At 40.1% G+C, this 16070-nt stretch overlaps 1 protein-coding gene across 1 annotated transcript in view; it reads left to right on the forward strand.

The window, feature by feature from the left end:
• Csmd1 (CUB and Sushi multiple domains 1) overlaps positions 1 to 16070 on the forward strand; it is a 1514424-nt gene that overhangs the window by 1367623 nt on the left and 130731 nt on the right. The window contains exons 38-39 of the mRNA XM_032918494.1: positions 9070 to 9188; positions 12776 to 12845. Coding sequence (XP_032774385.1) covers positions 9070 to 9188; positions 12776 to 12845 — 189 coding nt within the window. The remainder of the gene's footprint in view (positions 1 to 9069; positions 9189 to 12775; positions 12846 to 16070) is intronic.

The following is a 16070-nucleotide window of genomic DNA, read 5'->3' on the forward strand; positions in this document are numbered from 1 at the left end:
TGATTATTTACAGATCTAACTTATTGTTTTAAAAATGTAAATATGCAGGCTGTGATGGTCACTTGTGATCACAGCCTTCAGAGTGAGAGATAAGAGGGACCCAGGAACTTCAGCTCTTCTTTGGCTACACAGTGAGTTTGAGGCCAACCAGGGATACATATTTAGAGTGCAAAAATTATTTAAAATCCAATGCTCTTATTACTTTTTATTACTCTGCTACCATGATATTAATTAGTTAAGTAGCAAACAAGCACAGTCAAATTATTTGTTTTGAAATTGTGGTAAGAATTGAAAATGTCTTAAATATGCTCATGGGAAATTAAATAATATTGGAATCCAATATGCCACATTATTCAATGTATTGTTCTGATATGAATGTTCTTCTACTCTAGAAGCTCTTAACAATATAGATACTTACATTCTAAGAAGGCACATCTAGCATCATATTTCCTCAGATCTTAAGGATAATCAATAGCACATATTGCCAATGATCAAATATGCATTTCAAGTACACAGTACCATAATTTGAGTATATAATACCTCAAAGTTAATGGCGGGTCAGAAACTCTTCTTTAGGGCAAGTGTGCTAAGTTGCATCGGAAACAGGGAAGCATTCATGGGTAGCTGGAGATCAGCAAGCACATTGGATTCATCTATAAAGATGCTGATGACTTTGTGTGGTGGTTTGAATGAGATGTCCCCCATAGTCTGAGCATTTGAATACTTGGACTTTAGTGGGTGGCTTTGGGGAAGGCTTAGGAGGTATATCCTTACTAAAGGAGGTAAGTCCATTGGGGAGGGCTTTGACCTTTCAAAAAAACTCTTGCTGTTTCAAGTTTGTTGTCTCTGCTTGGTGCTTTCCCTGTTTGCCTTTGGAAATGTGAGTTGTCAGCTGCTGCAGTTGCTGCTGCTGCCATTATGTCTGGCTGCGGCTATGTTTGACTTCCCCGTGTGATGGTAATGGACTCGCATCCCTCTGAATCCATAAGGCTGAACAAACCTTTCCTTCTATTAGTTGCCTTGGTCATGGTGTTTTGTCACAGCTGTATAAAAGTAACTAATGCAATAAATTGACTAAGTGCTAATAAATAGAAACAACAGATATGTCAGACATTGGAAGACATTAGAGCAGCATAAATATATTAGAATGCCAGCTACTTTTAATGAAGTATCTTACTTCACTTAATATACCTGCCTGGCCAATTGGTCTGTATGAGTATTAAGGATTTTAGTTAAATCCGAATATCTTAGAGCTGCTTATTTTGATTTAAGTCGAGTGAGAAGAATCATGAACATGGAGTTTCATTCAGTTTATAGTAAACCCATGTATATTTTATTTGAGATTTTCCCCTATTAATATAACATACCCTGAGAATACTCCAATAGAAATCTGTCATGGCTGAGGCTTCAGACAAAGTCTGGGCCTCTTATTCAGAATCCCTGACATGGCAGTAAGCGCCCACGTGGGTAGATTTATTTTTGTGTAATTGAGGAAAAGTTCAAGTGTACTGTTTGACATTTAACAACCCTAGCTGAGTCTAATGGTTCGACTGTTCTGAACCAGCTGTCGCTCTAGTAAGCTTAAGTGGAGCGATTCCGGAATTCGTGATGGATCTAACTCCACGGCAAAGACAGCTGGCAAGGCTGTATTTTTAGCCATCTTCCCCTTTCATGCATAAGTGTGACAAATTTAACCAGCACGCCCACCTAGTGGCCCAGTGGAAAGTAGGAAAGTAGGATGCTTCACTTTCTCCTACAAAATGGGAGCATGTTCAGATGTATGTCTTTGGAGACTGCAAAGTCGTTCATTTTGGCTTATTTGCTAAGGAATTGTTTGTCGCTGAAGAACATTCAATTTTTACGGCATCAGCCCCTTTAATCTTAAAACACAGGAGTTCATTATTTAGCAGGAAAAGTGATTTTTAGCTAGTGACTGTGATATTTTAGGCCACCTATTTATCCACTATTAAATAACAGTTGTGGACTACTCTACCCTATGTGGTGTATTTCTGACAGATACGTGCTAATCGTTTATCCCAGTTTTGGTCACTGTGATACATCATCACAGGCTCACTTCTCAAATAAGCTCATCTCTCACAGTCCTGGGACTGGAAGCCCAAGGTCAAGATGTTGATAAAGTCTTCTGTTGAAGACATATGTTGTTGGGTTTGCAGGTCCTGTGAAGGGTTCTTATACCAAACGTCCTTCCTACAATAACACTGACCTCATTGAAAGAATCTGTGTCAACTCTAGTCCCCCTCTAAAGGGAACAATTTAACATCACATTAGGTGTTAAAAAAATGTCAACTTGTGAACTTTAAATGGACAGACAGATATTCATCCCATAACAATAGAAAGCAAGAAAAAGAGGAGAAGGAAAAAGAAAAGAAGGAGGAAGAAGAAGAAGAGGAACAAGGGAAAGAGAAGGAAGAGAAAAAGTTTGCCTCCCTAGGTTCTTGATGTGAAATTGAGGAAGTTGATGTGGCATCAACTGTAACTTCAACATAAATATAGGACTGTGCCGCAGAGCTTGGTGACTCATGACTGATGCCACTTGGCTTTGGGTATAGAAAGACCTTATCTGGATACATCCTTAACCATGATTCCACAGATGAGGCTACTGGGCCAGTGAGTGCTCTCTTCATCAGTAAAATGCTGCTATACATTGCGACACTTCATGAGAGATAAATTACTCAACTTCTTTCATGGATACTAGAAACATAATCCCATAAAGCCTGAGATCAAAAAATGTAAGAAATAAAAATGGTATTTGTTACTTGTGTCAATACTGAAAACACATAGGCTCTTGGACCTACATGGTACTCTAGACAATCAATAAAACAATAGCTTCTCTTAACACATTATTTTAATAATTTAGTTTATAAATACTTTTGTTCTAGATATTTGGCCTTTTAAAGAGTGCGTTATAAGAATCTTGGTATACAGGGTGATATATCTGCCTATATGGTCATATTACTCATCCTTTTCTTCCTCAGACTCTCCTAAGTCAAGTTCAGTCTTCTCTTTAGGTCCATTTACCAGCACATGGTCACAACCTTTATGCAACTTTTATTTAATGAGATTGTAGTAGTTTAAATGAAAATGTCCCACATAGGCTCATAGTAGTATCATTTAAAAGGATTAGGAGGTGTGGCCTTTTGGAGTAGGTATGGCCTAACTGGAGAGTGTGCCACTTAGGGTAGACTTTGAGGTTTCAGGAACATAGGCCAGGTTCGTTCTCTCTCTCTCTCTCTCTCTCTCTCTCTCTCTCTCTCTCTCTCTCTCTCTCTCTCTCTCTCTCTCTCCTGCTGCTGCCTGTGGGTTCAAGTGTAGAGCTCTGGGCTCCTTCTGCACATCATGTCTACCTGCATATGCTATGTTTTTCACCATGATGAAAATGGACTAAACTTCTAAACATATAAGCCAGCCCCAATGAAATGTTTTTCTTTATGAGATTTGCCATAATCATGATGTCTCTTCATAGCAATAGAAATCCTAACTAAGAGATATCACTGGATATCAACAAAACTTATGTTTTAAGATACACAAAACTGACATAGACTCAATGGGAAGAAATTTTCAATAAGTGTGGTGATATGTACCCGATATCCCAGCATTTGAGGGGCTGAAATGGAAGAGTTGAGATTTTAGGCCAGGTTTGTATACAGAGCAATTGAACCTGCCTCAAAGAAACCTATAATGAACTCAAAAATCTGAATTCATATCTACTTGTATTATACAGAAGAACTGTTCTTTAATTATAAATGTTGTATTCTTTACAAAAGTGCTACAGCTTATAAGCATTTGTCAGCTGAAAATATCATCAGTCTAAAATGCACAAGATACCACTTGTACCAGCTGCCCGCCCTCCTGATCCATAGCAACTAGAATCTGTGCAGCTTTACAACAAATTGTCTTACCCTGTATCACCAGTCAAGAGAAAACATCGAAATTAAGTGCTCACAGTTTGGGTCTTACTGAGTGCACATCGGTTACTACCTCATAGAACTAAAAGTCTCTATTTTGAAACACTGCCAATAGGGAACATTTTTGCTTATAATATAGCATGGTTAATTTTTATTTTTCTTTTCAAAATTCAAAGATTGTCTTTTCTGTCCACATAGTGTAATGATGACAAACCAATGTATTGAATTGGTGTCTGCATGCATAAGGGTGTGTTTATATCCTAATTAGCTTGAATTGTCGACTTTACATACCCTAGAGCAGTGATTCTCAACCAGTAGGTCACAACCCATTTTGTGTAGAGCAGCCTTTTCATGGGTGTCCCCTAAGACCATATACATATCAGATATTTACATTATAATTCATAACAGTAGCAAGATTAAAGTTATAAGGTAGCAACAAAAATGTTTATAATCAGAGTCACCACAGCATGAGGAACTATGCTAAAGATCCTCAGCATTAGAAAGATTGAGAACCACTGGCCTAGAATAATCTGAGAAGAAAGACTGTTGAAGAATTACCCAGATCCAATTGTCCTGTGGATATGTCCATGAGGATTGTCTTGATTATCAATTGGTGTTGGCTGTCCTAGTCCACTATGGGCAGTACCATTCCCCGGGCAGGTGGTCATGGGGTCACCTATAAGAAAGCTAGTTGAGCATAAGCACATGTGAATCTACAAGCCGCACTCCTCCATAGCTTCTGCTTCAAGTTCCTATTTTATTTCCTGCCCTGATGTCCCTCAATGATAAACTACAACCTGGAAGTGTAAGCCAAATAGATCCCTTGATGCCCTTATCCCTTGATGCCCTTAAGCTGCATTTGGGCTGAGGGTTTCATCCCAATAGGATAAAGCTAGACGATTGCACTTTGTCTTCCCTCTGCCAAATACTCCAATTCAAGTCTCTCCACTTGGCTCTACATCCTACTTCCCTCCTTTTCGCTTATTAGGTTTATTGTAGTTTTGAGCTCTTCAGGCAGAGTAACATGCTCATGAGATGTAAAGAATACAAGCTATGCCAGTGGCCATGAGAGCAATTCCCAGTTGAGAAAAGTCCTTTGACGTCATCTGAGTTTGTAAGTTCTACAGAGCTCCTGGTTAGTCTATGGGTATGTGTTTGATTTCAAAGCATGTGTCTGGCATGTGCTGTCTATAATTTTCACTTCTGAGATTCAAGCGAACTCTCTGAATTTTTCTGCTGGGTTTTGAAGAACAGCCACAGTATACTCTGAAGGCCGGATGGGCTATCTGCTCACCTCTGGTTCACAGCATTCACATTTTATGATCAGCAGTAGGTCAAGCCATTAAACTCAACTTTTGGTCAAATTAGCCCATTTATCGTTTTAATGGCTTTGTTTCATGGTCTTTGCTTCTACAGGCTAGATTCATGGGAATTAAAAAAGTTCCTTTCTACATTTTAAATCAAATTGATATTTTATGTATCAGTGCATTTTAAAAGTCCACGTCTTAACATCAGAGTGGACAGAAAATACATTCATGGATAATAACTTATAAAACATTATAATGTGTTAGCCACTCCAACACAAGTGGCTACATATTCTTCAGAGTTTTGAGAACCCTCCTCTCCTTGTCTCCAAGGAGATCAAGGAAGCTGGCTGTTCATGGACCACCTTTAAACAAAATTCTTCATCAGGTGTTCCACATCATCATGTATGATGTCAGTCGTTAAATATGCTACCATTAGATAAGGATAGAAATTCTTCCAAAAATTTTGCAAATATCTTTCTAGTCTCTTCTTCCTAGATGTTGCTGCCTCCAAAATATTGATCACAATTTTCATAATAATCTGTTACATTTAAAATATCCAGTTAATAAAATAATGAATATTTAATTACTAATCTATTTTTGAGACAATGTCTCATTATACATCCTGATGATCTCAAACATTCAATAACTTTTCTTCATCCTCCTGAGTGCTGGGCTTACAGGCATGTTCTAAAACTGTGTCCAGCTTAACTAGTTTTTAGATTGTCCTTTCTGTGTTTATGGTGTTTCTAGGCATCGGTATATCTAGGTGAGTAACTCAGACAGCTCTATGTCTTTCCATCGCTCCTGTGATGTAGCCACTCAAGGCTTAACCTGAGATATAGTCTAGTCAACTATTAGTCTCCCCTCTCAATGAGCAAGGTAAAAGGCATCCTTACTAGCCTGATATAAACCAATATGCTCATGTTTGGCTTAGACTCATTGCTGAATGCCACCTTGCCTGATCCTTCTCATACCACTTTTATTTCATAGTTTGATCATTAGTTACATCTTTAAAAACAAATAGCCAGGTAAATGAGAGAACTGAAAACCATCCTTACATACACCAGGAGTTTGCATTCTTAGTTTCTAATATATACAACTCTACAGGGATACTAAGATGTAGGAAAAGCATGGTGGTGCTTCTTTCTGCCAGCATCATGATCTCTGTGGAATGTCTCAGTCTTACCACAGTTTGCCCTGACTGACATAATGATGCTTCTGTGTTTTGATACTAATTAAAAACAAAGGTTTATTTCCTGTGGTGATAGATATCAATGCTACCTTTTTCTAGAGGATGACTTATCTTTCAGCATTCAATTTAAGAAAAGATAAAATCAAAGCCAAATAATATACAATAGCTGCATATAAATCAATGTATAATAAAACTATATTAAAAGGAAAAACATACAGCATGCAGAAAGGGAGGCAACTCAGCTATTGAGGTCTGATATTACTCATTATCATTTTAATATCAATATATCTTTACCTATTTAATCACAGCAAATTTTCCTATTTCATTTGGAGTATTCTGTGTTATTGAAAACTTTGTTCTTGGCCCTGACTTTTGAAAACATAAATTATTCCAAAACAACGCTGTTGTAAAATCATCATAAATTTACTTCCTAGTATTCCAATCTTTAATTATGTATTTATCTGTGGTATTTTATTATATTTTTGAGTGAAATTTTAAAAGTAAAGCTGCATGCATCCATGATGGTCTAGCTAATCTTTAGAACATGGGTTCTAAATGCAGTTGTGATCTCTTGTGTGATTATTCATTTTATGATTAGTAGTTTATTTTCTACGAAAAGCCATTTAAGGTTGAAAATCTGTGTTAGAAATACAACATATTGCTGGTTATTGCAAATTGTGCTTCATACTTTAAAAACAGGTATTTAGGGAGAAATCTATTTCAACTTAAGAAAAATTTATGACTTAACTTAGAGTCACTTCTGTCATATGGGATAGCTGTGTTCTGTGATGTGAAGTGCGTCAACAAGCTCATGTAGGAGCCCAAATTTAGAAGCAGGGACTCAGATGGGCAACTCCACCCACTAGGAAGAAATGGCTCTTCAACTCTGTCCTCCTCTCAGGATAAGGAAAAGAGAAAGTCACAGATCTCTGGATGGTCTAGGAGGCATGGCTTGTAGCTTCAGACTCACTGGATAGAGAAAACTCTCTGGTATCTTGTAGAAGCTGCACCACCTACCGGTGCAGCTAGATCAGCCAAAGACTTCTAGGTTTTTGATTGGTCATCATCTCAAAGGCTCTCCTGAGAATCAAGAAAAAGAGTATCTATCTGTGGCTATACTAAGCACATCCAGCACCTCCTTTGATAGCATCTGTACTTTTTAAAACGCCCATGTCTAGAGTTGAGAAACCAGACACAGTGCTCACGTGAGTGAGCCCCAGGTGGAGCCAGGTACCTGTTGCTACTGCTGCTGCCATTCAAGTTCATCCTTGCTTTGTTATTGCTTGTGTAGTAATTAGTATGTGTGAGGTCCTAAGGGATGACGCAATGCAGCTGGCACAGTGTGGGTAGCTCTGCAGGAGGGAAGACAGTTGGTGCTCTCTCAATTCAGGGATGCTCAATGGGTGATGATGACCCTACTGGACCAAGACTATCGGCCTCTGAAATAACTGGCACCATCACCATCCAAGCCTCCTTTATATGTTACATGATATATTCATGTCAAGTTTCAGAGCAAGAGTAAAAATACAGCATTACATGAAATTGCACCAGACTCACCTAGAGAAGGCCTTCTCTTTCTTGGAACACTGGAAGAAGGAAAGCCAGCCTTTATACTCAGTCAGGTTTTGACTATAAAAGTAGAGTGTTAATTAAACTCACACAATTACCATTGTCTATGTTCCATATGATCTATCATTATGAATGTACTCAATTAAAAAAACTCAATTAAAAAAAGTACATTTTATTCTATGGAAGACAATTCTTGTATACTTTCTCTTTACAGAAAGATATGGTTGACTTTGAGTTAATTATCCTGATATTTTGGTCTGGAGTTCAATAGTATATGGTAAACTTCTATTGCAATTTTTAAGTTCCTTAAATGGAGGGAGTTACAATCTAAGAAAAGGACCAGGGTACAACACTTTACATAAATATTGGTCCTGTTAATCTAAGACTGAACCAGCTATGAGATTCTTGTTGATGAGGATAGGGAACAGTGAAAGAGGAGAATGAATTTGTTCTCATGTGTCTTTTCCTAGAGAAAAGCAATTTCTACATTGACAGACTTGTAAAGTTTTCAAAATGCCCGAGAAAGAAGGATAAGGGAACGCAATTCCAGAGTTTTCCTGCATCAGAAAACAGCTGTTTGGTTGTGCCAGTATTAAAATTGGGTTCATTATGCTAAATGTGGAACTGACAATTTTTTTTTTATTAACTTGAGTATTTCTTATATACATTTCAAGTGTTATTCCCTTTCCTGTTTCCGGGACAAACATCCCCCCCCCTCCCTCTTTATGGGTGTTCCCTCCCCATCCTCCCCCATTGCCGCCCTCCCCCAACAATCTAGTTCACTGGGGTTCAGTCTTAGCAGGACCCAGGGCTTCCCTTCCACTGGTGCTCTTACTGACAAATTTTTATCTAATGACAATCTATCCGTGATGGAAATGAATTGAGGTACTGCATAAGAATTAGCTTGCGACTCTGATCTAATGTTATTTAAAGCCTTTTGGTCAAACAGCAAGAGGAAGGATGGAAACTTCGTTTGCTTCTCTAGGAAGTAATGGGAAACAAAGCTCTCTCTACTGATAAGAGAAGGGTTGCTGACGTCTGCTGATTCCCAGCATCTGTCTTTGTGTCCTTCTAGCGGTGGGTCTGGCTGCGTGCCAGGAACCTGCTCTCCCGAGCAATGGCATCAAGATAGGAGACCGCTATATGGTGAACGATGTGCTGTCCTTCCAGTGCGAGCCTGGGTACACCTTGCAGGTAGGCACCCTTCTGGGACTGTGAGGGAGACTCAGCATGGCCATCGACAGTGTTCATATCCGATGTTCGTGCTCTAAGTCACGTTCGTGCAGTCAGTTTGCCTTGTTGCCCTTGGTCTGCGCATGAGCTCTCCATGGACATTGTCAAAACGTCGCCACAGGAATCACCTTTTACCTGCTGGAGCACCTCAGCAAACTGCCCCGTTTTATTTTCTTAATGATTATTTTATTTCACAATTGTCTGCTCTTTCCTTAGTCACGCAGAGAAAAACCAGGGACCAAGGAGGTATCCGAGGATCTAGAAGCCTCCCACTTGGCTCCTAGCGATGGGAGATGCTGTCGAGCATTGTACTGTGGCTCATTTGCATTGCCCATGACTCCCTTCTGTGAATTACCACTCGATACCTCAGCCATTCCCCCAAAATGAAACATTCAATGTTTTCAAGAAATGCTGGAGAGTCTTGCTACATTTTTACAGTTGTTTAACAAAATCATGTAGACATGTCTATGCACACACTGTAGATGCATGAACAGCAACATGAATGCTGTTTCTGTTATCTGTTTCCTGTTTTAACCATGTGCTACAAACAGCAGTAGTCAGTGCTGAACATACTCGTGTGTGTATTCTTCATGAAATTCATGTCTCAGAGCAATTTCTCACAGGTTTGTAATAGGATTTTAATGTGATGTCTTCTTAAATGCTATCTCTGGGCTATGCTCTGCCCCTAACTTAACTGAACAGCTTGAGTAAGAATTAAGTGGTGAGATATTATGCAATGGAATAATGACACTGAATAAAATTAGTCTCTCCACATATATGGGATAAAGAACTACACTGAGTACCACAGTACAGCACTGAGTACCAGAGTACAGCACTGAGTGAAGGCTAGGTCATGATATAAGACCTTACATCAGTCCCCACAGACCCTGTGGCATGACCTATGAGTTCTATGATTGGAGGAAATGTCTATTAAATCCGCCACATGCTTCAGTACATGGAACATATAGATTTTATCATTATAACGAAATGTTATTGTTATATAAACAAGTAATTACATGTATCACTTTCATGAAGGCCAGACTATGGCTCACAGCCTTTGGATCTTGCCTGGCACAGCATTAACCACATGGACTCTGTACACAGTGGGTTATAGAATTTGAGTTTTTCCATAGCATTCTGTAGCTCTGTGATAGAAACGCATGCTTAACCAGGCATGGGGAGACCAACCAAGGTGGTTCTTAAGACAAGTATTGTACTTGTACTTATTACAATAGAGAGAATCCTATATCCTAGATCATGAGTTCCATGTGCAAAGGAACCTTGGAACACTTCCATGTGCTTTTTCTTTGGTCTTTTCCCATTGTTTTTTTTTGTTATAACTGACTGAGGCTGCATCAATACAGTCTGCCTTTTGCCCATGACATCCCCATCTCAGCACTGTCTCCTCTTTGTTCTTTTATGTCGAGGAAGTGACCTGACCTTGCAGCTTCAGTTATCTTCCTTTCTTGGTGATAGTTTAAGACCTGGGAGAATAAATCCTCTTTCAAATAAGGATTTCCTAAACATGGGATTGATGCTCTTCCTGTACATACTAGCCAATGGAGTAGCCAATGAAGGCTTATGAGATTGCTTCTTAGATCTGTTCTTCAAATGTAAGCCAAGACACTGTCTTTACCATGAGCATCATTGAGCCTAGAGCTTGGGCGATGTTAATATCCCCAAGAACAGAAATGGATGCTCAGCAGATTTTATAGCCAACACGACTTCACTAACATACTAATTACTACTAATTATCACACTAATGACATACTAATTACCCTGCACACATAAAACATACACTGTCCTGAACATCACTGTTCAAAATGCAGTTCTCAAAGAAACATAGATGATACAGAGAGAGACTAGTGGCCATACACCTTTGTCCTAGCACCATGGGCTGCTAATAAATCCTGACCAGCCAACATAGTTGTGCTTTCATGCTCTTAAATCCTAAAATTCCTCTTAGGATAAAACCTTGAAAAGAAAATCTTCAGGATCCCATTTTGTATTTGATCTATTACACAAATTTTATTTGAAATCACTCATCCAAATTGTTTATGGTACTGTCCATAGCAGAATATACTCTGATTTGTGACAAATGACCATTTTACTGGCAGTCTTCAATAAATTTCTTTAAAGGCCTTTGCACTTTATGCTTAACCATAATTCAGGAAGAAATTTATTAAATACAATTTAACGGGCCACAGGATACATAAACACATACACTTTGGCATCAGATTGTCTTCTTGAAAAACACATACTTTCAACTGGATGTGCTGGCACATGCCTTTAGTCCTAACACTTTGGAAGACCAAGGTAAGGGGATTTGAGTTTGAGGTTAGCAGGGGCAGCAGAGCAAAATCTTGACTCAAGCCCAAGCATTACAGTAAAGACAGGAGCTTAGCTTACATTTGATGAACAAAGCTAAGAAACAAACATATATTTCCTTGAGAACTATTTTTAAAATTCCAATAAGAATTTAAACAGAATAATCAGCTCAGGGAGCCAACCCCCTTATCTATGTTGGCCATACGTGTAAATTTAGGATTCCTGAGTCCCATGTGTATAGTTTTCCCCAAGTCTGCTTAGTGCCACTTTTAGGTAGTAGAGAAAATGTATAATGAGAAGAATAGACAGAGGCAATGAGAGGAAGGGAAAACTAAAGCAGAATGTCACTGAAGGATGCTTGAGGAGAACTGGTTCTCAACCTCTGGGCTGTGACCCTTTGGGGTTAAATGACCCTTTCACACGAGTCCCCTATGACCATCCACTTATCATATATTTATATTAGGATTCATAACAGTAGAGAAATTACAAGTATGAAGAGTCAACAAGAATAATTTTGTGGTTGGGAGTCACCATACCATGAAGAACTATATTAACGGGTCATGGCATGAGGAAGGTTGAAAACCACTGATCCAAAGCTTTCTCGTAAGCGAGAGTTCAGCATAGTACATCCCCACAAGTCTCTCTCCACTGCTGCTTGGCCTTTAGAAGACCAAGTTTTGCACAGTGCTCTGTTTCGAGGATCACAAGACCCTGAGTTGTGATGACTGATTTCACTACAGACAAGAAGCTGCCTCCCACCAGGCAGGGCATACTGAACTACCTGTCTGTTACACTGCAAAGGTTTGAGTGAGGATGAATTTGTGGCTTCTTCACAGTCAGGAAAGTTACCCCAAAATGGGCTAGCAACAAATTCTAGTACATTATCTTCCTAGCCCCTACTATTTGTCCCCAATCACCCCAACTCTCCAGCCAAATACTGTGACATAACTGCTGCTTCGGAAATGAGTCATACTTTGTCTGATTATGTTTGTCCTCCTTGGCATGGTGAAAAATTAGCCAAAATGCTGCCTTTTTAGGTAGTCAAGATTTTGTTAGTGAAAGGGATCTTGTCAGTGTTAATTGACATTTCCAAATGAGACTCGTTACAAGAGTTAGATTCACAGTTTTTAAAGAGACAAAGAAGGTTAGATATTCCTACACATTTCATTCCTAAATACTCTGCTGTAATAAACACACTTCATGGTTTGATTTTTCAACAGGGCCGCTCACACATTTCTTGTATGCCGGGAACTGTACGTCGCTGGAACTATCCTTCCCCTCTGTGCATTGGTAAGTACACCCGAACAGGCTTGCTGAGTGGCCGTCATCCAGCCAGCTTGCTTCAGTGAATGCCCTTCCATCTCCCGCTCAAAGCACGCATTATAAGAGAGCCCATTCATACAGGCACGAGCACTGTCATAGGCATACAACGAGCTCCTCCTCCCTGTGGAATTCAGTAGTTCAGCTCTTGGAGGGGCTACGGATCAGACTACACAGAGAAGCTCCGGGACCCCCAGCTCAAGGTGCCAAACAATTTGAAAGTCCATGTCAAAATCCCAATTTATTAATTTATGAAGGAAGATAGGAACAGCACTGACAGGCTGGGCGGCTTTTCTGAACATGCTGTTAGCCTCAGGAAAGGCGCGTTTGCTGAAGCAAAGCTCAGAATTACAAGCAAGTCATTGGCTCTCCAGAAACCCCTCTGTTTGTATTCCACACTGAAGGGTCCAGTGACAGCTATGTAGACACCCTTATTAGCACCAGAGAAGCACTGCCTGTTGAGTGGGGTTGTTGGGGAAGCTATGCCTGAGGCTCAAAGCATCCTGGTGCAAACAGCAGGATAGCCAGCCCCGCACCAGAGCCATAGGACCAGCTTCTCCAGCATGTAGGTTACACCTCTGACCTGCATAGCATGCTGACCCAGTGTCTACTTTCTTTTCCTCCGGTCTTTGCCCTAAAACCTGCTCACTTTTCTAATTGCCCCCTACCTCTTCTAGTTCACTGGGCAGCTGGTATGACCGAGACTATGGTCAACAACAAACCCAGCAGCACTAAATCTATCCTTACGTAAAATGTTCTTGAGGTGTTTATAATGCAGTTTTTAAGCATGACTTTTAAATTTTCCATACATTGCAGCCAGACAGTATAAGGGGAGCCGGCTGCTCTTGAGTTTGGGAGTAAACATTAGCATTACCTATCAGATTCCCACCTTAGCTTCTGCCCCTTGTGCCTGGGCTAGCTGGCTTTTTGTGAGGTTTTAGTATCATTTGCATCATTTACGTTATCCTCCAACAACCCAGGGAACTCTGACAACAGTTGTGTCTGACTCATCACCCTGTTCATCAGACTGCCTATCTAGAATGAGGGCTATATCAGTGGCTCTGTAAGATCCTGGCTTGCTATGGCAAAAGCTTGCTGACACTTCCTGAGTCTGTAAGATCTTTCCACAATGGCCTCAGCTGTTGTCACACTCAAATCTCTGATGCCAGGACCCCACTCAGACAACCCATATTATCTGGGACTGCGTTAAGGAGAAAGGGCTATCTGTGTCCATGGATTGAACAGCTTTAAATGCTGTGACATATCCTCTGGGCTGGTCTCTGTTTCAGGATTCGCGTTGTCGAGGATGATGGTGGTGCACCATGTTGGTCCCCCAAAGTCAACAAGATGATGAGTGTTGTGTGTTTCATTAGCATGCTATATCCCTGCTTCTCAAACAAGTCTTAGCTATGCAATGCGTTTGAGAAATACAGTTTAACTGGCAAATGGGACTCCATACGGAGGCTAATGTATGGCCCCAAATGTGGAGAGCAAACAAAACTCAATGCTCTACAGCGTCCTTGAACTGAAAAATAACTCCCGTCTGTATTCACCATTGTGTTCTCCTTCAAGGGCGCATTCTTCCGCAGAGGACGGTATTTTATTGTGACACACATACATAAGTTTCTCTATTAACATGCCTTCCACACAAAAACCTCCTCGTGTTAAATGGAGGCTTGTATCCCAGCCTTGGTCTGTAAGAAGAAGCAGAAGGATGTCAAGGAGCCTTCTTTACATAGATCACCCATCTTCTTGTAAGCTACCATTTTCCACGGATAGTGATTTCGATTCTTTCAACTCTGAAGTGGAACAGACTCCTAGCAGACATATTCAGATGAGGGCTATTGTGTTTGCTCTGTGCTTCATAAGAAAATGTTTTGTTTGAATTTGAATAACTAACTTAGATTAGCAAGATATATGACTTTTACATGTACTTTAATGATGATTTTTCATATGTATTAGCAAATACTGAAGTTATATCAACTTCTATAGTTTGGGGCAAGGCATACACAGAAATTCCCCAGTGTCAGAACTCCCACACAACAGTAATGAGTGATGAAGAAATCAAAGAGGTTTGTAGCTGTTAGCTCCAGGTTTATCTGAGCCAAGGAAGGTAGGAGTCTGTAGAGAGATAATGTTTAACTCACTGGTTTCCTGGTAACCCCGTGTACTAATCCTTTATAACCACCGAACAAATGGAGTCAAGGTACATAAGCCACTTTCTAGAACTCATTGAAGACCCAGCTCTGTTCTCAGAGCTTAAGTAATGCTGACTGTTCTTAATATCACATAAAGTCCTGGAGGGACAGGCAGCTTGCCAGGGCCCCGAGCAGAATTAAAGTTCATACAGGGGCTGGCAGAACTGCAGACTTTTGCATTGTGGGGTTTTCAACAGTGTGTGACCTGTGACTTAGAATAAAAATGCATCTATTTGTGCAGGAGCATGAGGAATCTGCACAAAATTTTATATATATATATATATATATATATATATATATATATATGCAAAGTCCCTGAAGTCATGTATCAAGGATCAAGCTTTGAAGCACAGAATCTGCTGATGGCTCTCCACACAGCCTGCTTGCTGAGCATTAGATGACAGCATGTGAAAAGATAAGCAGGAGCTGGTTGGGGCAATGGTGTCTAAGAAACCATGTCTTAGAAGTAGCTTCAGCCTGGCCATTATGGAACAGAGTAAGCCTGGGACTGGAGAGATGGCTCAGTGGTCAAGAGCACTGGCTGCTCATTGAAAGGACCTGAGTTCAGTTCTTAGCACCCACATTGTAGTTTACAAACAGCTGTAACTCCAGCTTCAATGGGTCTAGCACCCACTTCTGGCCTCTACCGTACATTTCAAGTACATACACTGCACACAGACATATGTCCAGCCAAAATACTCATATGCATAATTACTTTTTTAGTGGCTCACTGCCAATGGGATTCCCTGAATACACCAAAGTAGGGTACATGGGGCTCACATCCTTAGGGAGTTCTGGTTTGATATCAGTCAGCTAGATTTTTTTATAAGTACAAGGCCGAACTGTGCTGGTAGTTCTTACATCACCAGGAAGTTATCCTGTGCTCAGTATTTAGATGCTCATGGGATGTTGTTGTAAAATTATATTAAAAGGCTGTCTTTCATCCCCTCTAGATCTGGCATCACAGTGTCCCAAGATATCTGGAAGATATCTTGCC

The sequence above is a fragment of the Rattus rattus genome, chromosome 13 (genome assembly GCF_011064425.1).
Source record: "Rattus rattus isolate New Zealand chromosome 13, Rrattus_CSIRO_v1, whole genome shotgun sequence".
In the NCBI taxonomy this organism is placed as follows: domain Eukaryota; kingdom Metazoa; phylum Chordata; class Mammalia; order Rodentia; family Muridae; genus Rattus; species Rattus rattus.